The 27,073-nt window shown below is 48.5% G+C and overlaps 3 protein-coding genes across 14 annotated transcripts; 2 read left to right on the forward strand and 1 right to left on the reverse strand.

The window, feature by feature from the left end:
• The first annotated feature begins 943 nt into the window (after positions 1 to 943).
• Positions 944 to 10,446, forward strand: dmtf1 (cyclin D binding myb-like transcription factor 1). 4 transcript variants are annotated; one of them, XM_023816051.2, is made up of 18 exons: positions 944 to 1,250; positions 1,963 to 2,078; positions 2,558 to 2,675; positions 3,818 to 3,940; positions 4,124 to 4,218; positions 4,393 to 4,501; positions 4,613 to 4,689; positions 4,999 to 5,156; positions 5,492 to 5,524; positions 5,615 to 5,724; positions 5,821 to 6,049; positions 6,154 to 6,305; positions 6,696 to 6,914; positions 7,009 to 7,094; positions 7,250 to 7,408; positions 8,219 to 8,500; positions 8,707 to 8,855; positions 9,094 to 10,446. In XM_023816051.2, exons 2-17 carry the CDS (start codon positions 2,076 to 2,078, stop codon positions 8,812 to 8,814), a joined length of 2,061 nt encoding a protein of 686 aa, XP_023671819.1. In that variant the 5' UTR covers positions 944 to 1,250; positions 1,963 to 2,075; the 3' UTR covers positions 8,815 to 8,855; positions 9,094 to 10,446. The 4 variants fall into 4 exon arrangements, with proteins under 4 accessions (XP_023671819.1, XP_023671817.1, XP_023671816.1 ...); XM_023816048.2 differs by having other exon boundaries at positions 947 to 1,250; positions 8,723 to 8,855; XM_023816049.2 differs by lacking the exon at positions 2,558 to 2,675 and having other exon boundaries at positions 946 to 1,250; positions 8,723 to 8,855.
• A 298-nt stretch (positions 10,447 to 10,744) lies between these two features.
• Positions 10,745 to 15,146, reverse strand: tmem243b (transmembrane protein 243, mitochondrial b). 3 transcript variants are annotated; one of them, XM_023816054.2, is made up of 6 exons: positions 15,026 to 15,146; positions 12,642 to 12,710; positions 12,103 to 12,370; positions 11,829 to 11,879; positions 11,570 to 11,671; positions 10,745 to 11,472 (listed from the first exon to the last, which is right to left on the reverse strand). In XM_023816054.2, exons 3-6 carry the CDS (start codon positions 12,184 to 12,186, stop codon positions 11,350 to 11,352), a joined length of 360 nt encoding a protein of 119 aa, XP_023671822.2. In that variant the 5' UTR covers positions 12,187 to 12,370; positions 12,642 to 12,710; positions 15,026 to 15,146; the 3' UTR covers positions 10,745 to 11,349. The 3 variants fall into 3 exon arrangements, with proteins under 3 accessions (XP_023671822.2, XP_023671821.2, XP_023671823.2); XM_023816053.2 differs by lacking the exon at positions 15,026 to 15,146 and adding an exon at positions 13,955 to 14,172; XM_023816055.2 differs by lacking the exons at positions 12,642 to 12,710; positions 15,026 to 15,146 and adding an exon at positions 13,955 to 14,172.
• On the forward strand, positions 14,191 to 21,045 carry LOC111846138 (protein artemis-like). Of its 7 annotated transcripts, none has more exons than XM_023816047.2 (14): positions 15,250 to 15,392; positions 15,537 to 15,588; positions 15,789 to 15,873; positions 16,151 to 16,210; positions 16,308 to 16,363; positions 16,454 to 16,555; positions 16,645 to 16,717; positions 16,828 to 16,968; positions 18,344 to 18,445; positions 19,193 to 19,329; positions 19,489 to 19,543; positions 19,669 to 19,757; positions 19,843 to 19,949; positions 20,028 to 21,045. In XM_023816047.2, the coding sequence occupies exons 1-14, from the start codon at positions 15,284 to 15,286 to the stop codon at positions 20,528 to 20,530; spliced, it is 1,671 nt and encodes a 556-aa protein (XP_023671815.2). In that variant the 5' UTR covers positions 15,250 to 15,283; the 3' UTR covers positions 20,531 to 21,045. The 7 variants fall into 7 exon arrangements, 5 of the variants coding, with proteins under 5 accessions (XP_023671813.2, XP_023671815.2, XP_072565993.1 ...); XM_072709892.1 differs by having other exon boundaries at positions 19,843 to 19,940; XM_023816045.2 differs by lacking the exon at positions 15,250 to 15,392 and adding an exon at positions 14,191 to 14,526 and having other exon boundaries at positions 18,344 to 19,329.
• Positions 21,046 to 27,073: the final 6,028 nt, after the last annotated feature.

The raw sequence follows: 27,073 nt of genomic DNA on the forward strand, positions 1-27,073 counted from the left end.
CAGAAGTTCCCTTCGGCTCACGTATTATCTGCGCTTTGTAAGAAATGAAATCAGTTTTCCTGGTAGGGGGGCCACTCGAGTTAAGCTTTGTCTAGAGCCTTAAGTAAAAATGGAGACAGTCCTGCCATAACTGTATATATTCTACCCAATAGTCAATATTTTGATTAATTTAAATTTTTAGAATAGATCTTGCACTCCATGGGACACACAGACACATACAGAGGTGAGAGCAAGCGTGGGGGTCACAGCAGAGGGTGAGCCAGCATTCAGCAGCCCTGGGCCTTGCTCGGGGGCCGAACGGTGGCATCAGTTTGCTGGCCCCGTGATATGAAAAGGACACCTTCCAATCACGACCACTGAGCCTCACCCCACCCTCATGTTTATTAACATATATTTGTCATCCACTTAAATGAACTCTATTTAAGACTCTCAAGTTAGGGCTTCTAGATTCCCAATGATTAAATAAACATCAAAAGTCACAATGTGTCATGTAGTATATGTTTATTAAAGCAAAAACAATTATACAACATGCATATTTCAGATGGACAAAATGGAGCTTTATTGCTTGTTATTTAATTCAAAGCAACAATATTTGTAAAGAACAGGCACCTGTGAGGAATTAATATTTTAATTAGACTTAACATGCATCCTATCTCAGTATCTGCATTTGAAGAACTACTGTGCTTTGTAAAGTGGGAGATGTTAAAAATGATTCAACGGGACACCAAAAACATCATTTCACCAATACATTCTGCTTTTATTTAATAAGAATGTCATATACAAAATCTCATACCAATTAGGAACATTTATTAGTCTGATACATGAATAATCTCAATATCGAAGCGAATCCCTGTGTCATTAAACTTTACCTTCGCCGTAGTCCGGAAACTTCCTCTTTGGTTGTTACCCCACCCATATCCGTGACCTCACTTCCGTTACGTCACGTGATTATATCACATCGTGCCATTGCAATACTTGGTAAATGATAATGATTGATTTGTCTTGCTAGAGTCAAAAATATACACAATGGCGTTTACGCGTCGCGTATGACATGTATTCACCCTACCTTTAATTCGAATTACACTAGTCTCCCCTCCCGCATATAAAAAGAACACCGCTGCCAGGACCAGGAACTGACGCGCGAAGAGCTGGCGTTCATTTCCGATCTGCGCGCGGAGGCTTTTTGTTCCTCCATCCTGGTATTTGTCTTCATCCTGGTCTCTTCGAAGTGCCCGGACCCAAAACAGGAAGTAAGTATCGCGACCAAACCCCAAAGTCGAGTGTCTCGTCGGGGGCTTGCGTACCGCGAAGCCGAGGTCCGGGACGGCGCCGGAGCGCCTTAAACGCGCGTATGGTGCCCTGGCGGCTCTTCTCCCTCCGCCTCCTCCTCCTTCTTTAGCCTGTCGGCTACTGCAGCCGCAGCCCTTTGGCCGCTTGAGAAAATATGGCGACGGGGCGTAAAGAGAAACTTTGTGTCGCTGTTTCTCTTTAGAAAAGCCCCACACGACCCCGCCACTCCCGATGTGCCCTTCTGAGGGAGCGATGGGTGCGGGGATCGGCCACCGGGCTGGGCTGCGCTCGGCCGGGCTGGGTCGAGCTTGGCCGGGCACCTCAAACAGATGATATCTCTCACGGTGGAAACCCCTTGAGGTTCTGGTTGGCCTTAATGCCCCTTTGTGCACTTAAAATTACTGGTCAGGATGCCAGATTAACTGGATTTCCCTGTTATCAAAATGTTACCTGGATACTAACATCAGACACAGAAACTGAGAAAGGTCGATTTGGATGCGTTTTCAAATTGCTTGTCAAGGTTTGTTTGCCGGTTTCTGCTTAATTGTGTGTTTTCCCCTTCATTGCATCATTGTATCGGCATAATGATAAATCAAGGCTCTGTAATATCAGTATAAAACTGTTGTGCCATCACACCCATGCATACTGAGTGATGCACGTTTCACTTTATAGGTTGAGCATGAACACAATAGAGGATGAGTCTGGCACAGTGACTCTGGAAGCAGTAAACTCCGTGACATTAACCCAGGACACGGAAGGGAATATCATTCTGCACTGCCCTCAAAATGGTGAGAGGAACTTCTTAAAAGTGGGGGACTAATTGTTCATTGTTGGACATGATCCGATAAAAATTTATAGGTACTGTGTTAGATTAAATATTGAGCCAGGGGATCCTCCTGACAGAGAACCTCTTCAATAGGGCTGTCATCATGACTGCTTTAGTTGTATGATATATTGTACCCAATATAATCAGAGTAAAGAATAGTATTGCCATTTTAAGAGCATTTTATGCTGCTAATGTAATGATAATAAAATAGGATTATAATGCAAGAACACTTTTTTAAAGAGCAATGGACTTTCAGTTCTTTAGGATATTTAGACATCGGAATTGGGATATAGAAATGTAACTATGCTAAAGAAACACAACATAAATAAAACCACATAACCAAAAATAGATTAAATGGACTCTTGAGTTCTGTTAACAAAAATTGCCCTGAATATCAATCATTTGGCACAAGGGTTTAGAGAGTCATTCATTCCTTTACAGGGAGTATACTGCCAATCCAGATTTGCGGAGGCTCCGCCCAGTGACGCAAATGATCCTCAATTGTTCATTGGCCAGGGAAAATGTAGCAGGAAGTCAGGAAGTAGTCGGACTGAAGATGGTATATAAACACCTTTTCTACCCTCTGTGATCCAAATGACACCAAAAATGACTAGTGAATTTGAAGAATGGTTGATTGAGAAAGTCTGGAAATACCAGCACTTGTATGATTCCTGGCTACATGACCATAAATAATATGGCCAAGTGGCCAGAAACTAAAATAAAATAACATGTTTGTACTGTAGTGTTATGATTTTGAATTTATTTAGTTTTATATTATTAGTTATTTTCATTTGAAATCTAAGTTAATTTTAGGTGTGGTCTCAGTTTTTATTTTAAAGATGTAAATCTATTTAGTTGTTATGTTTTACTTTAGGCTTTAATAGGCTTTAATTTAATTTTTGTCTAAGGATAAACAGTAAGTTGTAGGACTTGTGGACTACTAAAAAATGTCTCAATGTGGTGCCATTAGCTTTTTCTATGGGTCAGGTGCATTGCACGAGAGGCAAACAATTCATTACTTCAGCTAAACAGTGTTTACAAACGGTAACAGGAAGTATTTGACGTTTGTTTTTATTTATTTGACTTGGTTTCCGAAGCAATATTTAAGTTATTGTTTAGTTGTTGTTTTTGTTTTATTTTGATATCTTATTTCAGTTTATGTAAATGTTTTCATTAACGATAATAACCTTGCCTTGCATGCTGTAAGTAAATAGTGGACGGTTCGTTTTAGTGATATTCTTGTTTATTCGTATAACATCCATACGACACCTCATAAACGTTACCTTTAAGAGCAGCTTTGCTCTACAGAGCTGCCCCAGGTCTGATGTCAAAGTACATGGCTGCCTGGCGCATTGGCGCTAGAAGTATGACCATTGGGCATCACAGACGGTCTAACGCTATGGAGCATGCGCCGCAGTGCTCACACCTCCACATGAAGTGAAGACCAGCCGTGAGCCAGAGAGCAGAAGCAGTGCAACTGGCTAAAATGTTCATTCTTATGGAAAAAAAAATGCCAGTATTGAGATACGAAAAAAATATTGTGGTTATGTCCAAATATCGTGCAATAATTCTAAACGTAATTATAGTGACAGGCCTACACTTCAAGGTGTTCTTCAAAAGACAGCTGAACCAGCCACAAGCCCGTCGTTCTCCACCGTGCCACCTGCTGGCCCTCAGTCACATTGGTCTCCATTCCTGCAGAAGCGGAGCACCTTGGACCAGATGAGAGCTTGGAGCCTGCCCACAAAAGGCTGTGCCTGTCCAATGACGATGAGCTTCACGTCTCCGGCTCTGCCCCACGCATCTCTGTCGTCACCCTCCCCAGTGAGCCAGGATGCCAGTGAATTTACACCAGCCTCAAACATTTGTTCTTCATGTTTGTTTTTTCTAATTTTCACCATAAACATATCAGTGATTATTATTAATTTTTCTTTGCCCACTCCATAATATAAATGAAGACTTCCTAAGCTTAAAAGCAGTCTGACAGTGGTCCAATCCTTTCTTCAGTTTCAGAGAACGATGAAAGTTTTGAGGTGACAATGACGGCCACGACGGAAATGACGGAGGGTGACATGAGCGAGGGTGCTGTGGCCCAGATCCAGGTATTCGTCACTTCCTGTTGTGTTTTCGACTCCCTGTGAGCAAGTGTGATTGGACGACACGTGCCTGTCAGCTGGCTGTCCCCTCGAAAAGCGAAGAGGGGAGAGATCTAGCTTCTTTATGAATAGGATGAATACCAGGATGGCGTCAGATTAACGTTTCATCTTGGTTGCCAGATACTGCAGAACGATGATACACACTCACCTCAGAAGCCTGAGGAGGCCTCGCCGGTCAGCCAGGCATGGTTCACAACTAAAGAGGACAAGGTCACTCTCGTGAACAAAGGTGCGTTCACATGTGTCACCCATTTGCAAAAGTGTCTGATACCCTGTGCTTGTCAGTGTGTTTCTGGGAAACGCCAGTACTGTTCTGTGTTTGATTCTCATCTTTCTGCAGGTCATAAATGGAAACAGGGAATGTGGTCAAAGGAAGAGATTGACATCCTCATGAGCAATATCGACCAGTATATAAAGGTCAGTGTGGTGCTCTTTATTACATCAGGGGTCTGATTTTCTCCCTTGTCTCTCTCTCATCGTCTCTGGACCTGCTTCATTGACTGGATGTATTTGTTTTGTACAAAGTAGCTCCTTGCACTTGAAGTGCTGTGAAATCCCCCCTCCAACCCCCCCAATCCACTGTCTGTATGTCGCACCGTGGTCCTGGGGAAATGTCATTTTGTGCCTCTGTATACCTTTGCATGGGTGGTGTGACAGCAAAGCTCACTTGGCCTGAGACCCTTCTGTCCCCCTTCTGACATCACTGTGGTCTGCCCTGTTCCTCAGAGCCGGGGTATCCAGGACCCCACGGAGATCATCTTCGAGATGTCCAAAGATGAGAGGAAGGATTTCTACAGGAGCATTGCATGGGGCCTCAACCGGCCGCTGTTCGCTGTCTACCGGCGGGTCCTTCGCATGTACGACAACAGGAACCATGTTGGGAAGTGAGTGAGGGCGGGGGGTGGGGTCATGGGGGACAGCTGTGGGGGCTGTGGAGGGGGGTCACAGAGCTCATAAACAAAAAGGTATTCAGCCCTCAGGGCACAGTGACCCCATTGTACGTTACTCGCTGTGATTTGATTTATCTCTCAAAATTGGTGTCCCTCTTAAATCATCGCTTCATTTGTTCAAATTGCTTAAATTGGTTAGCCAAACCATTCTGGGTGTCTCTGGCCTGTCAGAGCAGATTGAGGAGCCTTTGGTAGCAGACAGGCCATGCTGTGGCCTGTGATTCTTACCGTCCCTCTCTTGATAGTGGCTCCTTTTCGTGATTTTTCAGGTACACGCCGGAGGAAATAGACAAGCTGAAAGAGTAAGTTCATTTCTCCTTGGGGTGTATGTGAGAGGGCTCGCTGGCAGCATTCCTTACGTCCCCCCCCCCCCCTTGCTGTGCCTTCCTCAGGCTGAGGGAGAAGCACGGCAATGACTGGGCGACAATCGGGGCAGCGCTGGGCCGCAGTGCCTCCTCGGTGAAAGACAGGTGCCGGCTGATGAAGGACACCTGCAACACGGGTGAGGGGTGGGCGGAGGGGGGGGGGGGGCGGCTGGAGGGACCGGCTCTGCTCCTATCTGTAAGCTAGCTTCAACGCTGGCCTGTCCGTCCGGTAGGGAAGTGGACGGAGGAGGAGGAGCAAAGGCTGGCTGAGGTGGTACACGAGCTGACCGGGACGGAACCGGGCCACGCCGTCACTCAGGGCGTGTCCTGGGCCTCGGTGGCCGAGCTGGTGGGCACGCGCTCCGAGAAGCAGTGCCGCTCCAAGTGGCTGAACTACCTCAACTGGAAGCAGAGCGGCGGCACTGAGTGGACCAAGGAGGACGACATGAACCTCATCGGCAGGTAATGGGCTGGGTGCTTCGGGGGGGAGACCAAGGAGGACGACATGAACCTCTTCAGCATGGGGGGGCGCCATGCTTGAGGATGACAGCCCTGTCACCCCACAGGATTGTGGAGCTGCAGGTGAATGATGAGAATGAGATCAACTGGGACGTGCTGGCGGGGGGGTGGAGTAGCGTGCGCTCCCCCCAGTGGCTGCGCAGCAAATGGTGGACTATCAAGAGACAGGTGTCCAACCACAAGGAGCTGCCCCTGGCCGGTACATGCTGGACCCCACACCCTGCTGGGGGTTTGGATCCCTCCCTCCGTCTGTCTGGTCCCTCTGTCTGTCTGTCGGTCGTTTGCTTTCTCCACCTCACACTCGTCTCACTACTTACCTTATTTATTAGCTTCTGTCCAAAGTGAGATCCTAGTAAGACAGCTATTCAGTCATCAGCAGAACATGGAGTAGTGTTAGGTTAGAGGAGCTATTCCTGGAGCAGAAGGGTCTTGAGGCTAATATGCTCCCTGAATTGCCGCGGTGTGTCGTTTTGTGAGTATCTGCCCTCTGGTGGATTGGCTGTTTCGCTGTAGTGTATTGGTGGCTTTAATGTCGTGTCTCCTGCGCATGGACCAGAGCCCCTCACAGTTTGGCCTGTTACTTCTGCAGTGCTTCTGAAGGGCCTACAAGACCTGGCTGAGCACCAGCAGCCCTACAGCAAGGTCGTGGTGGGGTCACCGCGGGCCGGAAGCACCTCGCCATCCTCCGGGCAGCTCCAGCAAGTCCAGATCAGGGTTGCCCGGCTGGAAGAGAGCGGGGCCACGGCCTCCAGCCCCATGGGGGCGCTGCAGATCCCAGTGCAGATCCCGGTGCAGATCACGCACGTCTGTGAGTGGTGGCTGACGTCATCGCTGCTGTGTTTGCCTGGCTATGCGCTGCGTGGGCCTTGTTTGACTGACTCTGCTGCTGTCTTTCTGTGAAGCCTCCTCAGAACCCTCCTTTGCTGCTAACGACTCTGACACGATAACACTAAACGCAGGAGCCATGCAGGCCTTTGAAATCCTGCCTGTGAGTTGTGCCATCACATGATCACATGACTTATCACATGACCACAGCATTATAACCAGAATTTTATTTTTTTTTTTTTTAAATTTGGTTTCCAAACAGCTGTGTTATCCTGCTCACTGTGTCTGGGTTCTTTCTCTCTCTCTCCCTCCCTGCAGTCTTTCCATCTGCAGCCGACAGGAACCCCAGGGACATACTATATCCAGACAGGCTCGAGCTCAGGCCTGCCGCTGACAGTCTCTGCCAGCTCCACGGTCACCCTGACCGCCTCAGCCACACCCTCCTCCCCTGAGCAGATCATTGTCCATGGCCTCTCGGTAAATAACGGCCTCCCCTGCCTGCTTTGGGCCCACAGCTGCTGTCCGTGTTGAGTGGTTGTTGGTCTGAAACACCTCCCCGGAAGGCGTCCTAGATAAATGCCTGAACCAACTCAACTGGTTCCTTTTGATGCGGAGGAGCAGTGACTCTGCTTTGAGCCCCTCCTGAATGTCTGAGCTCCCCCCCCCCATCTCTAAGGCTGAGCCCAGACACCCTGCAGAGGAGAGACTCGTTTCTGCTGCTCATATCCGCGATCTCATTCTTTCAGTCGCTACCCAAATCTCATGACCATAGATGAGGGTAGGAAGGTAGATCGACCGGTAAATCGATACCTTCCGGCTCAGCTGTCGCTTTACCATGACAGAACAGTACACCGTCCACATTACTGTCAATGCCGCACAGATCCGCCTGTCGATCCCCCGCTCCCTTCTTCCCTCACTCGTGAATAAGACCCTGAGATACTTAACCTCCTCTACTTGAGGATCCATTATATATACAATAACACATGATATGCAATAGGACAGCTAAGGTTACAGTGGCAGTGGTGACTGGGATTACATTGCAAGTTATCCGTGTGTATTTAGCATTATTATTACTGTCTGGAAGAAGCCGTTTCTTTGAAGTTCATGGTCTTGTCTTGAAACTGAGGTTCTGATGGACCTGCAGCGCCTTCTAGAGGGGAGGAGGGGGAAGACTATACAGGTCCATTGGAATTCCCTGCAGGTCTGGCTCTGCCGAGCCTCCCTGGAGCTGCTTATGCTGTGAGGACCTCCTTATGCTGTGAGGACCTCCTCTTCTCAAACCCGCAGGCTGACAGCCTCCTGAGTTCCAGCGACAATGTTGCCGTGCAGATGGCTAACCCCGGCGTCATCATCCAGACGGTCTCCTCTGACGAGCTGGCCTCCCCTGCTCCCCTGGAGGCCTCTGAGGACGTAGACGGGAGCTTGGCCAAAGCAGACGAGGGTGCCAGGAGCCCCAGGACACATGCCACTAGCCCTGGGGGCGAGAAGTTCCTGCAGAGCTCGGCGGAGGAGGACGAGGAGCCCACAGGAGTGCAGGAGCACCTGGCGGATTCGGCCTTTGCTTCGGAGGTGGGTGTTCGTGCTTGAGGGGTCGTTGGAGGGGAGGCCGGCCGGCCCGCGTGCTGACATGCTTTTTAGGGTTCTGTGGCTGCCTTTTCATGACTCTAATCTGCGCCTTTAGTGTTGTCTTACTGCTCCTATGTCATGTTATCCAGTGGGAAACACACCAAGATCATCTTACTTCTCTGTTTTGTTTTTGACTAAATGTGACCCAGTGTGTGGCTTTTTTAGCCTCTGGAAACGCAGGTAGTGGAAGGGGCAGTAGGGGGCAGCGCAGTCCTCATCGTGCCCTCACCCAACACCTTTATCCAGGCTGCAGATGACATCGTAGGAGACTCTGTTTTGCCCCTAACAGCACTGACAGGTGAGATCGATGCCCCCTGGTGGCTGGGAGACCTTTCTTATGACACCCACCCACGAGGGCACCTCTGTTTTAGGCATTTTATCTTTTAACACGGGAGCTTTTTGGAGATAAGCTGACCCCCGTGGGTGACCTGAACTTGTTTGTTGAAAAGCTGGTCTGACCTGTCATTCCACGCTTCCCGGACGTGTTTGCTCTCTGGTTACACAAGGACTTACATGAGCTTCCTTTGCCATTTCAGACCCGATACTTGAAAACCAGGGGGAGAGCTCTGACTGATATGGGGCCGCAGGCGTGAGGTCACCAGGACACGCAGAACTGGCCCTGAATCACTTGCCGGTGGCTTTTCCTCTCATGTGTGACCCTCAGCTTCCAGGGACATGCAGTTTATTATCGGTGTTGTTGTTTCTTCCCCTCACTAATCGGATGGATGAGAGGTTTCCGGGTCTCAGTGCTTCAGCAGGCGGCAGATGAGATCAGACGGCAGCTGGGGTTGTGAGCTGAGTTCCTCCCTGGAACTTTAGATCAGTGTTATTTCTGCTTTGTGCTAAAATAATGGCAGATTTGTGTTGGATCCACCAGAAAATAGTTCTCAGTAAATTGAAGGCAGCTGGTGTACATGTAGGTGTTCTCGCTGATGTAGTGAAGCGGGGGTGAGCCCTTTTCAAAGACACACCCGTTGTGGTTGACGGAGGGAGAATGTGAACGGAGATGTTGGTGGGAGAGCTGCCCCACCTGCTCCCAGTGTTCCTGAATCATGGCCACTCCCCTTGGGCTTTTACCCTCAGTTGTGGCCAGGTGGGACGTCTTCAAGATCTGAGTAGGCCAGTCACCGGTGAAGCAGGAGGCGTCTGGGAACCCACAAGTGTGTGCCAGCACTGGAGGACAGGCATTTTCCCAGCAGCCCCTGGGAGAAGGTGTTCGCTTGGTTTCATCCACAAGGTGACCAAGAGCTTCCAGTTGAGGCCAACTGCCAGAAGCTTCCTTCATGAACGCCACAGTTGTGTGATGTGAGATCACAGGACATCCTGGGGATTTTCTATACCTTCCCTCCTTCAGTACTCTTGATATTAAAGTATCAGTTCAGCCGTTTGACACAAACACCCGTCTGCATGACTACGCATCTCCATGTATTTCATTACATGTTATCGTGCTGTGCGTCCACGATACTTCTAATTTGGTGAAGGTGGGCCGTCTTCTCAGTGGTGACCAAGCATTTTCCTCACAGCCCACGACTGGCAAGGGAGCCCGGAACTGAAGCCAGGGTTTCTGGGAAGTCTGATGTGCTGCGTTGGGGAGTGGGCACCTCTGTAAGTGTCTGCTCCTCCGGCTGACAGAGGTCTGTTACAAGGCTTGCGGTAGCTTCGTCTTATGGAGACGCACTGCATCCATGGGTCCCCTGCTGGACGGCCAGCCTCCTCTTTTCAGGGTTTCTCTGAATCTTGCACTGATTATATAATTTTTTTTTTTCCAGTTACAGGATGTTGTCAGTTACTTCCAAATGTCTGACTTGCCTAGCTCATTAATTTATCAGTTTCTGTTTGTAATGGTTTTTGTTGTTATTTATTAAATATAACTTTATAAAGCTGTCAAATTTCTTTCCTTCATTCAAGTTGATGGCCTGATACATTTACCAAATGACCTGTGAGGGAGAACGATGCTTGTAAAGAATGGGGATCTTATTTACCTGCTGCTTTGTTAGACACTGAAATAGGAGTATCAGAGAAATGGTCCATGTGAGCTAACCGCTAACGGAATCCAGGCCACCGTACCATCTCTGGTGTGTCCCAAAGGTTAAACGGCTTGCTGGACGGGTGACCCTTTTCTCCAAGCACATCCTGCTTAAGTGCCACCCTTGCTCAGATGGCTGGAGATTAACACCAAGCCACATGAAAAGCAGAAATGAGATTGTTTATTATGTAAAATCTTAAATTAAAAATGATACATTTTGGTCTCCCTGGTGCTTCCAGCTGGAAATGCTTAAGCTCAAAGTGCAATGATTCTGAGAAATATGCAGTACAGAAAAAAAAGAACTGAAACGTCCTCTGTATAATCATACAAGTGCTACAATAAAAACTAAACTAAACCAGGAAGATGGAAAGCCAGATTCATACAGCTTCTGCCATGAGAGGTGACACTGAGATCATCACAGCTGAGCCACGGTGACTGTGTGATTGAGGTGGCATTTCCAAGACCTGCTGACCAACGTTGGTTCACATTTCATGCAAGGATGAAACTGACTGATCAGTTTGAGTGGAGGGATGACAACCAGACATCCTGATAGGCTGGGCTGATTGTGATACACACCTCCTGGGGCGCTGTGACCACACCCCCCCATGAACCACATCTCCAAACACCATCACTGATTAACAGGCCATGTGTGAATCTTGCATCCAATAGACACATGCTGGCATTCTTTATGCTTGATTAAAGGTAGAGTGGCCCCCAGTGGATAAAACCCTCTTGTTGATGTTGATGTCGCAGTTTAATAAGGCATTCACTTCCCTACATTGTGGAAGTACAGGTTTGCACAGATGCACAACGTGACGATGGACACCAGAATGTAATAGATTAGATTTCGGAATTTAGGTTCCAGGTCTCCTTGGCGGTACCAGAAAATCTGTGGGAGGAAAAGAAATCTCAGTCAGGTTCTAAGGGAAGCTAGAGGTCAGCAGACTGATGGAACCAGATGAGTTTAAGGCCCCAGAGTCACTTACGAGCACCAAGACTGAAGCACAGATCATGATGATACAGATGGCAAAGAAGATATTCAGAGGTTTCGGAGGAACGGGAAAAACGAAGGAACTAATAATTGTTACCTGGAGAAAGAAACAGTGAGAAATGGTATCATCATAGAACAGAAACATTTCAGTCCTCTCTCGTGACACTTCAGGAAAGGCTATATCCCTATGTCTCACACCCTACCACTAGGTAGCACCTATGCTAGTTCGTACCAGGTAACAGCAGTTTACTTACTATGACGAGCAAAGAGGTGAGTCCGCCGATGACTAAATTGATTATTCGATCCTGTAATAAAATGGAAATGACTGAATAAACCACCAAGCCGTTCTGGCCTCAGACAAATGCTGACATTTTCATGAAGGGTGCATAGGGGGAGCCAGGTTCCATAAGACATCAGCTTTTGCACTTGTCATTGCACTTTCAGAGGGGCACTGACTTCCCTTTTCTCCAAGCATAATGCTGCCTGTAGACCACAAACAATCAGCCCCCTGGCAGGCAGGACTCGCACCCTTGCTGAGGTCTCCCCGAACAGAGGCCTGTTGTCCAGCCCACTGGTGCCATACGTCCGGGTCGTGAAGTCATCCATGGCCATCGCTTCTTTCCCCCAAGTCCCACACGAGAGGCCTTCTGCCGCTCAGAAGTCGTACTGGGTCATGGGAACGGCCTGCATCTGGTACTCCTCCCTCCCTGCCAAGAGCATTCCTCCAAGTGCCACCAGGGGGCCAGGTATAAGGCGGGGGCCACGTCTTACTGCTCTGCTCTCCAGGATGGGCTTCCTGAAAGGGGGAGGGGGACCAAAGCAATGAAGTAGGAAGAATTTTAACAGCGAGAAATAGGTCACTCAGTAGCACTCCTCTGGTTTTATTTTTAGTGTCAAATCTTTAGTAAAAATAAGATTTTGGAGTTGGTGCCTTCGTCCTGATATACGATGTACATAATAATGAATAAGTATATGAACAACTATAATAACGGCTGGCAGAGTCCCCCTGCGGGGTCATAACCCACAGAGATGCCTGATAATCTGAAAAGCCAGCATCAGAAACGTACCAGAGGCCCTTCCCAGCAGCACCAGGAATGCGAGTCAGACACAGCGCAGCACGGGCCACCAAACAGCGCCTGGGAAGGGCAGAGAGCCCGGCGTGAACAAGCAGGCCATTAAGGAGCCATCTCCGCAGGCGAAGGGGAGCAGTGTCCTGGGAGTGTGAGCGTCACATGAACAACCCAGACTCCACAATACGAGCAAATGACGTCACGTCAGGCATCGGGAATCAGGGCAGTGGTGTATGGTTTGCTAAAAGGAACCGAAATGAGCGGAGAATGTGCTGGAAAATAGAAAAGAAAAAGAGAAGAGGCTGCAGTTCCAGAAGGCAGCTGGAGGAAGAGTCCGGGCTGGTCCGTCTCTGAAGGCCGGGTCCCTACGCAGCAGTCCCTGATGGCAGGCTCTGCTGGAGGATAACTGGGTCAAGCAGCGACACCCCGGAAGTGCACACCTACTTCACGGCAGCAGGGATTATCCCCCCCGTGCAGGAACACAAGCAGCTAGCAGCGTAGCACAGCGCATCGAGGTCAGACTGCTTAGCTGGGCCGCGATGGGAGCTCTGATCTTACGGTGCCACGGGTGCATGGATGGAAAAAAAAATCACAGCAGAAAGAGGACAGTGTGTGTAGGTCCAAGTGGGACCCCAGCTACACACCCAGTGTGCTTACACACACGGGGCTTATACTGGGTGAGGGTGGTTAACAAGAGACAACCAGAGAGGGAGATTAACACAGGGTGCGGATAGTTATAACAAGGGGCCACCGAGCAGAGAGCTTCACACGGTGTGAGTAGTTACTTAGAGGTAACCAGGCAGATAAACGCTTCACAGCATAGCCCAGATCCATTATTCGTCTCGTTATCCATCAACCAATCCAAATTTAACAGTCAGCTCGTCGCTTAGTTAGCGCTAACCAAATAAAAAGTCCAGATAATGAGCTAACTACCCAGTGCTGTGTAACCTTAGCCAACTAATGCTAAGCCAGCTAGTAAGTTACAACTGTAGTAAAATTGTAGTAATTATAGGCGTGTGGTACCTGTTTGACAGATAAGAAGCTGGTATATAGTATCATTTTGTTTAATTTGTGTATGATTTCATACAAAATCATATATTATATATACACTATATTGATGGACGAAAACCGGCATATACTTGAGCAATACTATCGCCGTCTGTCTAGCTAAGGTACAGAGAACTTCGACCTGAAATGTATGTAACTAGTTAGCTGTCCGTATAGCTAGTTACCGGACTAGCTGAAGTACCACCGTCCAAGTTATAGCGAGAAGATCAAAGACATAGAGGTGAAAAAGCCCGAAAACTCACCAGTTAAAGTCGTAGAGCGAGCCGCGATAAAGCTGGTAAAAGTTATGAGATTTGATCTGCTTTGGTTTGGGTGAGATTTTCTCACAGCTTCCACACAGGTCGGCGGGCATTAAAGGGAGGTGGCCTTAAAGGGGAGGTCTGCCAGCATCAGCCCCCCACCCCCGCTATATCTCTGTGTTATACATTCAGAGTGATATTTCCCAGTGTCTATCCAGTGATACCTCATCAGTACTCTATACCTTAAAGGGGAGGTCACCCCCACCTGAGCCGCCCCCCCCGCGCTCGATATCTGTATTAAATACACTGAGAGTTTGCTGCATCGCTAGCTTTGCATGAAGCTCATCTGCTGACTGGTATATGAGCAGCGCTCGTGGGGTTTTCCTGTGATTTCACATTAAATCTCCAACCCAAGTAGCTGCAGCAGACTTTGCTGGGTCTCGCAGGAAGGCTCAGTAATCACCAGTTTGCTGACACAGCTCACATTCTGACATCGGAGATGACAAATTCCTTCGGATCTTATAGGTGAAGAATACTTTGTGAACGCCAGAAAAAAATCTTTTGGAATACGTAGGGTAGGTCAAAGTTTCTTAACTCTTAAATGCCTCATTCATTACAGCACCCCCTTCTGGTGTCACATGACAAATGCGTGACAGTATTAAGCACGAGGTTTGCGCAATATTTAGTTATATTCTTTGATTATCTCTATAAATAATGGTATTTATTTGTATTCTGTATTGATTTAGGGTTTCATATTTGCAGTACCTCTGAGGTTATTATTAATAATTTATTTAAATTTAATGTATTTTCGTAGGCTACAGTTTACTTTTCATGACGAAATACCGAACACTACTGGTATGAATATGCGTGCGTATAAATGGCATATGAAATCTATACATCTTCTGATCGCATATTTTCTTTTACAAACTTTTCAAAAACATTTTACCTTACAGTTAGTTTTTTTGTAAATAGGCCTACGTGTTGTTTTTATCTGAAACGATTAGACAGTATATTTCACGGAATATTTGCTCTACGTCTCTGAACTTTTCCGTAGTGAAGAAACAAGTAGCCTACCGTTTTTACGTGGAAAAGATCTGCGACAATATAGTTATTTTATATGGTATGGTAGCCTATATTTCGCGGTGATCGTTTGCTCAACCAGTCACCTTACAGAGTCGGAGCGTCTATATTTTTTCGGTCGGAGCGTCTATTTTTGCGCGCCTCCGCGCACAGGATGCGCGTCGCCGCTCTCAGGCGGGGGTCTCAAACACTGGTTGCGGGTCTGCATGCAGAAAGTGAACTGACGCTGCCGGGCGAACCTCCTTCTCCAATATGAGCTCATTCGCGGGCCGTATGAGAGAGTACCCCACCATCTCCCTGGACCGCTTTGACAAGGAGAACCTGCACGCCAGGGCGTATTTTTTATCCCACTGCCATAAAGGTAGAAATAAATGTCTTAAAATAATCTTCCGTCTCCTTGGAAGATGGATCAGCGCCATGTAGGTCTTATGCGCGATGTGGACCAGGACGCCGCTTTTATGAAGTAACCGCAGTGAAAGGTTGTCTTGTCATTTCTTTTCTCCAGATCATATGAAGGGTCTCAAGGGACCTTTGCTGAAAAGAAAGTTAAAATTTAGGTAAGTCCCATCTGTTTTACTAGTGGCTCCTTAATTACTAGTGTTTTTTCTGGGTATTTATTTGCAGTCAACATTAAAGTAATGCACATGTCTGTTTAGACATTAAGAAGATGACTGGCTCTCCATTAATGCTGTTGTAATATAATATACTGTCATCCATCTGTCATTCACATGTAACTAATGAGATTGGTGTTTTCCAGCTTAACAGTGAAGCTGTACTGTTCTCCTGTGTCTAAGGAACTTTTGCTGAGTAATCCCAAATATGTATTCTGGGAGAAACACGTTGTAAGTATGCAGCTCATGGGGATGGGACTGTTTGTCATTTTATACAGCAGCATGCTTATAAACTCAAACCCCCCCATACATGTGGGGCCCCCGAAGTTTGGGGGTACCCTGCTGGCCATAAGCAGTCATTACACCAAATATTAACTAAATATTAAATAATTCCAGTCTTTATTTAGGAGATTTTAAGGCAGCATGTTCTGCTAATCTGCTAGCTAGCTACCATCTTCTGACTACTTGAGTCGGTGGGGGGGGTTCCCCTCATCTCTCTCTGTTCCAGGTCGCCCTCGAACTGGAGAGTCCGACTCAGATCTCGCTGGTTGATGAGATCTCCGGGGAGGTAGTAGTATGAACATATGAACCTGCCCTGAGGTATGAGGTCTCCCCACTGCAGATCCGCAGATTCTTGCTGATTTCTGTGTCCTGTGATTCGACAGAAAGAGGATGTCATGGTGACCCTGCTCCCAGCGGGGCATTGCCCCGGCTCCGTCATGTAAGGAGAACAGAAATATCACTTTGACTTCTCTTCAAGGATTAGGGCACAGCACCATGTGTGACCATGTGTGCTTGCTGTGGCCCCCAGGTTCCTCGTAGAGGGCGACCGAGGCACGGTGCTGTACACAGGGGACTTCCGGCTGGCTGTGGGCGAGGTGTCCAGGATGGAGTTCCTGCACTCTGGCAGCAGGTCGAGCCCCGGAATAAGTGTGCCATTGGTTTCTCTGATCATCTACATTTATGGGACGTTCTACTCACTCTCACAATTTGTGTATCTAGGGTGAAAGACGTCCAGAGTGTTTATCTGGATACGACTTTCTGTGATCCCAAGTACTTCCAAATACCAAGCAGGGTGCGTCTCAGTCACTGATCTGGTCCCATCTCTGTCCTAGGGCTGTCTCACATTACTCTCCATTCTGGCATTCATCACCAGATGTTTTGAGTCTTTATTTCTTGTATTAGGAGGACTGCTTGGATGGCATTAAGGAGTTGGTGAGGTCATGGATATCTATCAGCACCTACCATGTGATTTGGCTTAACTGCAAGGCAGCCTATGGCTACGAGTACCTGTTCACGCACCTCAGCGAGGAGTTTGGATGTCAGGTGAGTCTGCTGTTCCTGTGGCCCGACAGACTGCCAGTTACCTTAAACTTCCCGGGGTGGAATCTGGTGTGATTTTGCCTTGATGAACAAAAAGAGGCTCCTTTGCTACATGTTAGTGTGTCATTTGTGCTACAAGAGAAACAGTCAATCTTATGTGGAGCACAGGGAGGTTCTTTGTAGAGATGCACCAGTCGACCGACCAGGGACTGGAATCGGCCGATTTTCAGTGTGCTCAATCCAGACCGGAGAACAGCCGGTCAGTCTCATGTGTTTCTAATACCAAACTGTTTTATGCATGCGCCCCATGTCATACGCTAAGCAGCGCAGGTAATAGCCTCAGAGTGGCATACATGCTCACAGGCACACGCTCACAGGCACACGCTCACAGGTACACGCTCACAGGTACACGCTCACAGGTACACGCTAACATGTGGTTAGCGTGGAAGTCCTTCACTGTGAGTGAAGACGACACAAAGCCTGCCATTTGTAACACATGTAAACCAAAGTAAAATGTGGTGAAACATCAGAGGTAAACTTTCAACTTATCAAACATATAATCTTGAAAAGGAATAATCGTTAAAATAGAAAGCTAGTTAAGTTTTTTCCTATGACAGAGTAAAAACATGTTAGCGAAACTTTAACCCCGGCGCTACAATGTCCGGACAGTATGAAGGTAAGAAAAAGCCTGATCTTAATTTAGCTTACTATAGCAATGTAAGAATTGTATGTGCATAGCATGCAATGTTGGTATTAATAATATTGCCCCGCACCTATTATTATTTGAAAGAGAATGGTACACTTCAGTTTTATTTGGAAGTAACCTATGGACTTTTTTATTTTAAGACAAGTAAAAAAAGAGAAAAAGGTCAATGTCGTGTTGTCTGGTGATTTTAAACATCCTGGGAAATGATGTAAGTAAATGATGTTTGTTTTGTTATTTAAATCTGTTGCACCTGCTCTTGTTTGGTGAAGTAAAATATGGCAGATAAAGTTGGGTGTACAGCAGCTCATTTTCAGTTCATTGCTATTTGTACCTCTTTCCAGTCACAGAGCATTTTATTTTGAGACTTGTTTCCTGTAACTTGGTGCTGTCTGGGGAAAATTGTAAAGTTTAACAATCTCTTTCATTATGAAAATAAAATTTTGTGTTGAAGAAACGCTGATTTTTATTTGTATATGCTGGCAATTACATTTCTTAGAAAGAAAATCAGAATGGCAAAAAATCACTATTGGCAGGTCACACTTTAAAAAAAAAATCAGAAATTAGAATCGGCCAAGAAAATTGTAATTGGTGCATCTCTAATTATTTGTGCCTGTCATCCACATTTAGTGATGGAGGTTGGCTGTTCCTGCATCTCTCACTAACAACCTTTAGGTCCATGTGAATAACCTGGACATGTTCAGGAAAATGCCGGATATCCTGTGTCACGTGACCACCAACCGAGCCACACAGATCCACGCGTGTAGGCACCCCACGGTACCAAGCCTCGCCGGGATCTCCCGCTCGCTCTCCTGCCCGCTCAGGCTCATGATCCTACTCGCTCTCCTGCCCGCTCAGGCTCATGGTCCCGCTCGCTCTCCTGCCCGCTCAGGCTCATGGTCCCGCTCGTTCTCCTGTTCGCTCAGGCTCATGGTCCCGCTCGCTCTCCTGCCCGCTCAGACTCATGGTCCCGCTCGCTCTCCTGCCCGCTCAGGCTCATGGTCCCGCTCGTTCTCCTGTTCACTCAGACTCATGGTCCCGCTCGCTCTCCTGCCCGCTCAGACTCATGGTCCCGCTCGCTCTCCTGCCCGCTCAGACTCATGGTCCCGCTCGTTCTCCTGTTCGCTCAGGCTCATGCTTCACTTGTGCTCACGCTCCCGGTTACTGACGCTTATGCTGCCACCCACTCACGTTACCAGCTACTTACGCTCCTGTCTGCTTCTGCTCACGCTTCCTCTTGCTCACACTGCCAGCTACTCATATTCCTGCCCGCTCCTGTTCACGCTCCCTCCCGCTCATGCTCCCAACTACTCACGCTCCCACCCTCTCATGCTCACGCTCCCTCCCGCTCACGCTCCCACCCACTCATGCTCACGCTCCCGCCCACTTACACTTGTGCCTACTCCACTTGCGCCCGCTTATCCTCCCTCCCACTCATGCTCCTGCCCGCTCCTGTTCCCGCTCCTGTTCCGCTCCCACATTCCTGCCCACCCGCTCACGCCCCCCCACCTCATGTCGGGCCAGGATGAAGAGTTCTTCAGAACCAGCCGCCTGCCATGTGGGATGACGGGCCCGGACGGCACGCCCCTGCACATCATCAGCGTCAAGCCCTCCACCATCTGGTTTGGTGAGAGGTCCAGGAGGACCAGCGTTGTTGTGAAGTATGGCAAATGTGCTCCCAGAATTCCATGCATCCCTCACGGTTGCTCGTTGGCTGTGTAACTGTCCTGCAGTTTGGTGTGGCCCTAACTGACAGCCTCACTGACTCTGACTAGTGTTGTTTCCACTGCTATGGATGCTGATGTAGGATTTGTCTCCAGAACAGGAAGAAGCTCCTACAGAGCCTGTTTTTCCTTTCATTCATCTTATTCGGAGGTGTGAACAGTACAAGTGAAATTACATACATGTGCAAATCCTACTCTTCTAAATAATCACAGTTATTACTACGGGTGATGCTCAGTTAGAGGGATAACAGGAACGCGGTTTGATTTCTCTTACAGCTCATTGATTTTCTCTTGCATTTGTGCCCTGTCAATATCCACCCAAATGTCATCCCTGTGGGCAGAAATGTACAGGAAGTTAAAGACATGTGAGTATGACATGTGTCACCAAACTGGCTACCCTATCATCCATGTTTCATGTATGCAGTTTAAGCCGCATGTGTTTAATTTCAGATTAAAACCCATGTGTCGTGAATATTCCGGAAGGACGGGGATTATCTACAAGCCACTCGGCATTCTCAAGAGAGCGAGAGTGGACTGTACCGTGGAAGGTACTGCAGGTGATGCACTGGCCAGGCACTGTAAAGTCTGCCTGTTAAATGTGCCTGATGACGTGGTTCTTTCTCTGCACCGCTCAGATTCCGACAGTGACAGCGAGCTGTTTGATGATGAAGAGCTTATGCCTTGGAGGAGGAAATTCCCACAGTCGTTTCAGCTCCTGCCTCTGGAAGCCCCAGACCCAGAGGGGGCTCCTCGCTTCGTAGGCGGCCAGCCCGACATGCAGGAGGACCAGACACCCGTCCTCCAGCCCGGGAGCTACATGGACTGCACCGAATCTAATGACGATGACGACGAGCAGGAAGAGGAGGAGTTTCCGGATCCTGCGGGTCCCAAGGGGGCAGAGCGAGAGTCGCCCAGGTGGGAGGCCTTCTTCACGGCAGAGCAGGTGATGACGGACGAGAGCTCAGAGCCTGAGAATAGTCAGAACAGCCGGACACACCCGGCGGGGGAGACGGGCTCGCTGTCGCCGAAGCTGTTCAGTGACTCAGATGACGACTCCAACCATGACCCCACCCAGTCCATCCCTGCGCCTGATCCCAGGTCTGAAGCCGGGGGCCAGGACTCAGTGACGGGGCAGTAAGGAGCTTCACACCCAGACCGCCCCTGCCCCCCCCCCCTAGTAAAGCACAAAAGCAGAGGTTCTCAGTATTATCAGAATCTGGTAAGAACTGGACACTGACGGCAAATTTGAGGATAAAGGTGTTAGATATCTGCCGGTTCATCAGGGCACAATGCAGACCACTGACAGACATCCTGACTGTTTGTTTTTATCTGACCTCATTTATTTTACAAAGGCTGAATATGATTAAGCTATTCATAAAGATTATTAATAAAGATGCTTAATCTTGTGAAGGGTATCAAAGCAGGTTTTTCGTACCATACATTTTTAACATTTTCCAAACATTAATATATTTCCATAACAGAAATATGTCACATATTTACCTTCTCACTGTTCTCTGTAACTTTCCGTTATTTGTTATTTTGCAGCTTTTGTGTCATTCTCTACTCTCATTCCCCAGGCTGCTGTGTTTCATTGTTTGATTGTTTGAATTTATTTTTAGTTCCTTCAAATAAACTTGTTTTGAAAATTTGGCAGTCACAGGGTCTGTATTACCCCTGATCATAAGAGGGTGACTAACTCATAAAAAGTTGCATTTGTATAGCGCTTTTCGAGACACCCAAAGCACTTCACAGAACCAATGGGGAGCCTCTTCTACCCCCACCACTGTGTAGCCCCCACCTGGATGATGTGACAGCAGCCATTCTGCACCAGTACGCTCACCACACAGTAGGTGGTGAAGGGGCAGGAGAGAATTCACCAGTTAGATACAGGTGATGATTATGAGGCCCAATTGATAGGGCCACAGGGGGCAATTTAGCCTGGGCATCGGGGTACCCCCCCTACTCTTCCGAAAGGTGCCCAGGGATCTTTTATGGCCTCAGAGAGTCAGGACCTCGGTTATGCGTCTCATCCGAAGGACGGCACCATTTGTACAGCACAGTGTCCACATCACTGCACTGGGATCCACACTGACCACACTGCTGACAGACAGGCTGCTGACAGACAAACTGCTGACAGACAGGCTGCTGACAGACAAACTGCTGACAGACAGGCTGCTGACAGACAAACTGCTGACAGACAAACTGCTGACAGACAGGCTGCTGACAGACAAACTGCTGACAGACAGGCTGCTGACAGACAAACTGCTGACAGACAAACTGCTGACAGACAGGCTGCTGACAGACAGGCTGCTGACAGACAAACTGCTGACAGACAGGCTGCTGACAGACAAACTGCTGACAGACAGGCTGCTGACAGACAAACTGCTGACAGACAGGCTGCTGACAGACAGGCTGCTGACAGACAGGCTGCTGACAGACAAACTGCTGACAGACAAACTGCTGACAGACAGGCTGCTGACAGACAAACTGCTGACAGACAGGCTGCTGACAGACAAACTGCTGACAGACAGGCTGCTGACAGACAGGCTGCTGACAGACAGGCTGCTGACAGACAGGCTGCTGACAGACAGGGGCCAAGGAGAGTCCTCCGGAAGTTTCTGGGCCGAGCATTTCTGCCGTCCGATTAACAGCTTCCCTAAAAACCCCCAGCTGTGCCAAATGGGTGCTCACTTTGGGTCACGTGATGGTCAAACAGAATCTGCAGTGTAGGACCTGCGGCAGGCTTACAGGTGCTTAAGTGAAGCAGACGCTTGGTTAGATGTACAGAAAGGTGACGTGTGCAGCCATTCATCAGGGCTCTGGGCAGGTGGAGGACGAGACAGCCCCCCCCCCAGCTGAATGCCAGGTGCCTGACACCTTACCCCTGACCCCGCCCCCTGACTAATAGCATCACCATACATTCCTCTGGTGGAATTTAATTTTATTTAGTTTAATTTAAGTTGAATGTAAGAGCTTTGTGTCCCAAATACCCCCAAAGACAGTTCACTGCTTACTGCAGTTTCAGGGGGTCCTGCAGGATGTTCATCCATCCACATCTTCCAGCAATAGGCTGGTGGGAGTGTGTATACAAAGCTGTGGAAAGTTGTGGAAAGTTATGGACTATTTACATTGCCTAATGAAAAGACTGAATCAATATTTCATCACTGGGTCTTTATTTGGGGCGCGTGTGCTCACTATGTTCACCCCGCTTTTATGCGTGTTATGGCACAGGAGGTTTCCAGAAATGTAAACATCATTCTGCTTGTGTGGAGATGTAACACTTCACTTTAGATGGGCTTTCACGTCGTCCCATGAAACACAGACACACATAAGACCTGTAGACAATTAGCCGCAAAATAAGGACGGTGGCTTCCTTTTGTTTGCATTTCTGTCAATGGGCTTTTGTCCAAGGCTCCATTAAATATTCACCAGCCCCCCCCCAAATTGGATGGAGGTATGAGGAATACCTGAATGTACCCCAGTCAAGGTGCTTTTATTGTGGAGCATGAATATTTCAGCATGGGTAACTGAAGAACAGCTTACCGTGTTGTCAGGCTGCACGCTGCAGGCCTGGGGCCCTTCGGGCGTCGCTGGAGGCCCTTATCTTACCCTGCTAACCCAAGGCGGCACTCTGATTGGCCCCTGATGGTGTGGTCACCAGGGGGACACCTGAGTAAGCGGACACCGCACTGGGCCCCCAGTGCGTTCGCTCACTGGGAGGAGGAGGCAGTGAGGTCTGGACAGCTTCGCAGAGCACAGCGGACCCCATGGCTGATCGGAGCTGGGATTAAAACCCTACCCCTGTATTTAAATGCCCCGCTAGCTGCCATGTTCTGAGGCGCCTGGGGGTCCCGGTACCACTGCACCCCCGCGATGCACGGGCTCCCGTGTGCTGCCCTGCGCCACTGCTTTGGCAGCTCTGCCGATGCCTGCGCCGACTGCGCCGAGCCCGAGGCCCCCGGGACTCCCCAGGAGGAGGCTGTTGCCACACAGCCGGGGTGGCAGGAGCCAGAGGAGCCCCAGGGCCACCAAGCGAGGCCCCTCCTGGCCAATGGTTCTGGCTGTGAGTCCAACGGCCACAGCCGCCTGTTCACTAACAGAGCTGGTAGTTCGGGGCGGACCCCCCACCAGCACGAGGTGACAGATGGGAGCCCACTCACACGGACTAACTGCCCCCAGATACCTCGGCCCTCCATCATCAGGCAGCTTAAGGTGAGTTACACTAAAATCAGCACAAAATGTTACACTGTTAGCAGTGCTGTGTTTAATACATTAGCTGTCTTAGTTGTGTTCTGCACAGTAAAATAGCCCCTTTAACTGTGTTTTGCACAGTATGTTACACTGTTATCTGTATTGTGTATAATACATTAGCTGTGTTAGCTGTGTTTAATACATTAGCTGTGTTAGCTGTGTTTAATACATTAGCTGTGTTAGCTGTGTTTAATACCAGGGCTCCCAAGTTTCATCAAAGGTTTGCAGTGAGTTTACACCTGTTAGGGGTGCAGTGTGCGTCTCACAGTCAGTGCCTACCGCGTCCATCGTATCTTGCCCTCCACTCCCACCTCGTCTGTTCTCCATGTGTGCATTCATGTAATAATGTGCTTGCAGTGGGATCACATGTAACTTATTTACCCATAAAAAAAATGCTGTCTTCTGATTGGCTGGTAGGTGGCTATTAACTTGAGACAGCTATGAACTAATAATAATAATAATAATACATTTTATTTAAAAAGGCGCCTTTCTGACACTCAAGGTCACCGTACAGGCATACATAAAAATTTATACACACTACAAAAGGTACAATGCAAGAAATACATTAAAATGAATATAAATGACAAATAAATGGATTTTACAATGAATAGGCTTGTTTGAACAGATAGGTTTTGAGTCCAGATTTGAAATGAGGAAATGAGTCCATATTGGCAGGCATACGGAATGGAGGTTTCTGATGTGTGTCTCACAGTCAATGCGTGGCCATTACAGAGAGTTACATAGTTACAAATTATTACCCGAACCCCTAGGCAGAAACCTCCATTCCGTATGCCTGCGCCACGCCCATTAATTCCGCATAACAGGACACCTCAGTGGACGTATCCCTTATTTCTCAGCGTGAGAAACACAAGGTGTGACAAGGCGTGTGAACTGATGTGTGTCTCACAGTCAATGCGTGGCCATTACAGAGAGTTACATAGTAACGGGCTTAGAGCATTGGGAGTCAGTGAAACTGACTTTACACCATGACCCCCATGGACGCTGACCCCCCCCCCCCCCCCACACCCTGCCACGATACTGCGTCATTGACAATGCAAGTCAAGTGGCCTATTACTGTGAGAGAAGAACAGAAGCAGACCAACAGAGCGGCACTATTGAGTGACCAACAGCCTCTTTGTGGGAAAAGGGACCTGTGGTGGGGGGCAGGTGTTTGGGGTGAGGGGGTGAGGCAGTGGGGTGAGAAAGCGGATGAAGGGGTTACAGCAGAGGGAAAGTACCGGACGTAGCCCCCCCTTAAGGGGCCGCGACCCAGCGAAGCGGGGCCCCATCGCTTCAGCTGAAGAGGAGAATCGACTTATATCTGTGCCGCCTGCAGTCTCTCGCTGCCCCCGATTTAAACCGTGTTTGTCTTTGACATGCATTGGCAGCTGAGCCAAAAGCCCCCACCACCTCAGGAAAGCAGAAGCTGTGGTTTGTTACCACCAACGGCCGCCAGCTGTGAGGCCCCGCCCAGGGGCCCCTTCTGCTTGGGGGGGGGCACACGTGCGCGTTTTGGCCTCACATCACACCCATCACTAGCTGTGAGGCCCCGCCCAGGGGCTCCTTCTGCTTGGGGGGGGGCACACTGCCAGCTTCTAAGCTGAAAGCTAGTTAAGAAAACATACAGTGCTAGTGTTGTTGTAACAAGGCAGAGTATAAAGTGCCGTTGCGATGTCTGTAATTCACATAAGGGTTATAAAAAATATTAAATATCAACAGCACTGATGCCTATTAAGTTGTTGTTCAATTCAGTTCAGTTTAATTTAGTTTTTATATAGCGCCTTTCACAACACGGATGCCCCAATGCACTTGATAAGAGTGTGTGGTGGGCAGTTTGTTTCTGTTAGGTGTGACTGCCTTAGTGTCACATTCTGTCTTGATAACAACTTGGATACTTTGAAAACATCCCACATTTGAAGTGTGTTAATTGTGCTCATAGTTATTGACAGACATCTTCATAATGCGGGATGCGGGGGGGCAGGGACGCGCTGGCTGGGTGGCCCATGTTAACAGATCAGCCACACTGCCTGCGTGAGACGCACGGCTCAGACACAGGTCACGCCTCACGGCAGCAGCGCCTCCTCTGGAGAGTCGCAGTGGCACCTATTTGTCACGCACGCGGTAAAAATAGACAGTTAAAAGATGTGCTGATAGTCATGAGCCCACTGCAGGTTATAATTATATTACATAAGCTGGAGCACAGTTTTCAGGTGCGGTCTCTCTTTCTCTCTCTCTCTCTCTCTGAATGAGGGTAAACAAAAAGCACAAAATGTACAGAGATTATTATTATTATTATTATTGTGGTGTGGACAAATGCCTAGATTCAAGCGTCAGTAGTAATTCCGGTGATGTGGACAAACACGGGAATCCACGCCACAGCAGTAATCGGGTGATGTGGACAAACGCACAGATCCGTGTCACAATAGTAACGCAGGTGGTGCAGACAAACGCATAGATCATCGCTACTGCAGCAAAGTGGGCGGTGTGGACAAACACCTGGATCCATGCCACTGCAGGGGCCACACACACATCATGCAACTGGTGTGTCCTGGCTTTTAGCCTACAGGCACCGATATGCTCTACTAAATTAGAAAGGTGTTTATTTAATATTTAGTGACTATGTGTGGCCAACAGGGCCCCCCAAATCTCAGGGACCCCATACAAATTCATGGTTTGTGCAGTGGTACACATCACTGCTGGACATCACACCACTGCTGGACATCATGTACCTCATATGCGTGGTCTGTGTAGTGGTACACATCACTGCTGGGCATCACACCACTGCTGGACATCATGTACCTCATATGCGTGGTCTGTGTAGTGGTACACATCACTGCTGGGCATCACACCACTGCTGGACATCATGTACCTCATATGCGTGGTCTGTGTAGTGGTACACATCACTGCTGGGCATCACACCACTGCTGGACATCATGTACCTCATATGCGTGGTCTGTGTAGTGGTACACATCACTGCTGGGCATCACACCACTGCTGGACATCATGTACCTCATATGCGTGGTCTGTGTAGTGGTACACATCACTGCTGGGCATCACACCACTGCTGGACATCATGTACCTCATATGCGTGGTCTGTGTAGTGGTACACATCACTGCTGGGCATCACACCACTGCTGGACATCATGTACCTCATATGCGTGGTCTGTGTAGTGGTACACATCGCTGCTGGACATCACACCACTGCTGGACATCATGTACCTCATATGCTTGGTCTGTGCAGTGGTACACATCACTGCTGCACATCACACCACTGCTGGACATCATGTGCCTCATATGCGTGGTCTGTGTAGTGGTACACATCACTGCTGGACATTATACCACTGCTGGACATCATGTGCCTCACATCTGCTCTCCTCATGGTCATCTTTGATCAGGACTCGCCGTGCCAGGTGGACGCCACCGATGGGCT

Source organism: Paramormyrops kingsleyae, chromosome 3, assembly GCF_048594095.1.
Source record: "Paramormyrops kingsleyae isolate MSU_618 chromosome 3, PKINGS_0.4, whole genome shotgun sequence".
In the NCBI taxonomy this organism is placed as follows: Eukaryota; Metazoa; Chordata; class Actinopteri; order Osteoglossiformes; family Mormyridae; genus Paramormyrops; species Paramormyrops kingsleyae.

Bases quoted from the DNA above. Each gene is read 5' to 3' on its own strand.
- dmtf1 (XM_023816048.2), top strand. The intron at 2,676-3,817 runs GTATATAAACAC...CCATTCCTGCAG, and splicing joins AAGTAGTCGGACTGAAGATG to AAGCGGAGCACCTTGGACCA. The intron at 4,502-4,612 runs GTGCGTTCACAT...ATCTTTCTGCAG, and splicing joins GGTCACTCTCGTGAACAAAG to GTCATAAATGGAAACAGGGA.
- tmem243b (XM_023816054.2), bottom strand. From the start codon at position 12,186: ATGGCCATGGATGACTTCACGACCCGGACGTATGGCACCAGTGGGCTG. The intron at 11,672-11,828 runs GTAAGTAAACTG...TTCTTTCTCCAG, and splicing joins TCACCTCTTTGCTCGTCATA to GTAACAATTATTAGTTCCTT. The intron at 11,473-11,569 runs GTAAGTGACTCT...TTCCTCCCACAG, and splicing joins GTGCTTCAGTCTTGGTGCTC to ATTTTCTGGTACCGCCAAGG.
- LOC111846138 (XM_023816042.2), top strand. From the start codon at position 15,284: ATGAGCTCATTCGCGGGCCGTATGAGAGAGTACCCCACCATCTCCCTG. The intron at 16,556-16,644 runs GTCGAGCCCCGG...TTGTGTATCTAG, and splicing joins TTCCTGCACTCTGGCAGCAG to GGTGAAAGACGTCCAGAGTG. The intron at 19,544-19,668 runs GTGTGAACAGTA...TTTCTCTTACAG, and splicing joins TTCATTCATCTTATTCGGAG to CTCATTGATTTTCTCTTGCA.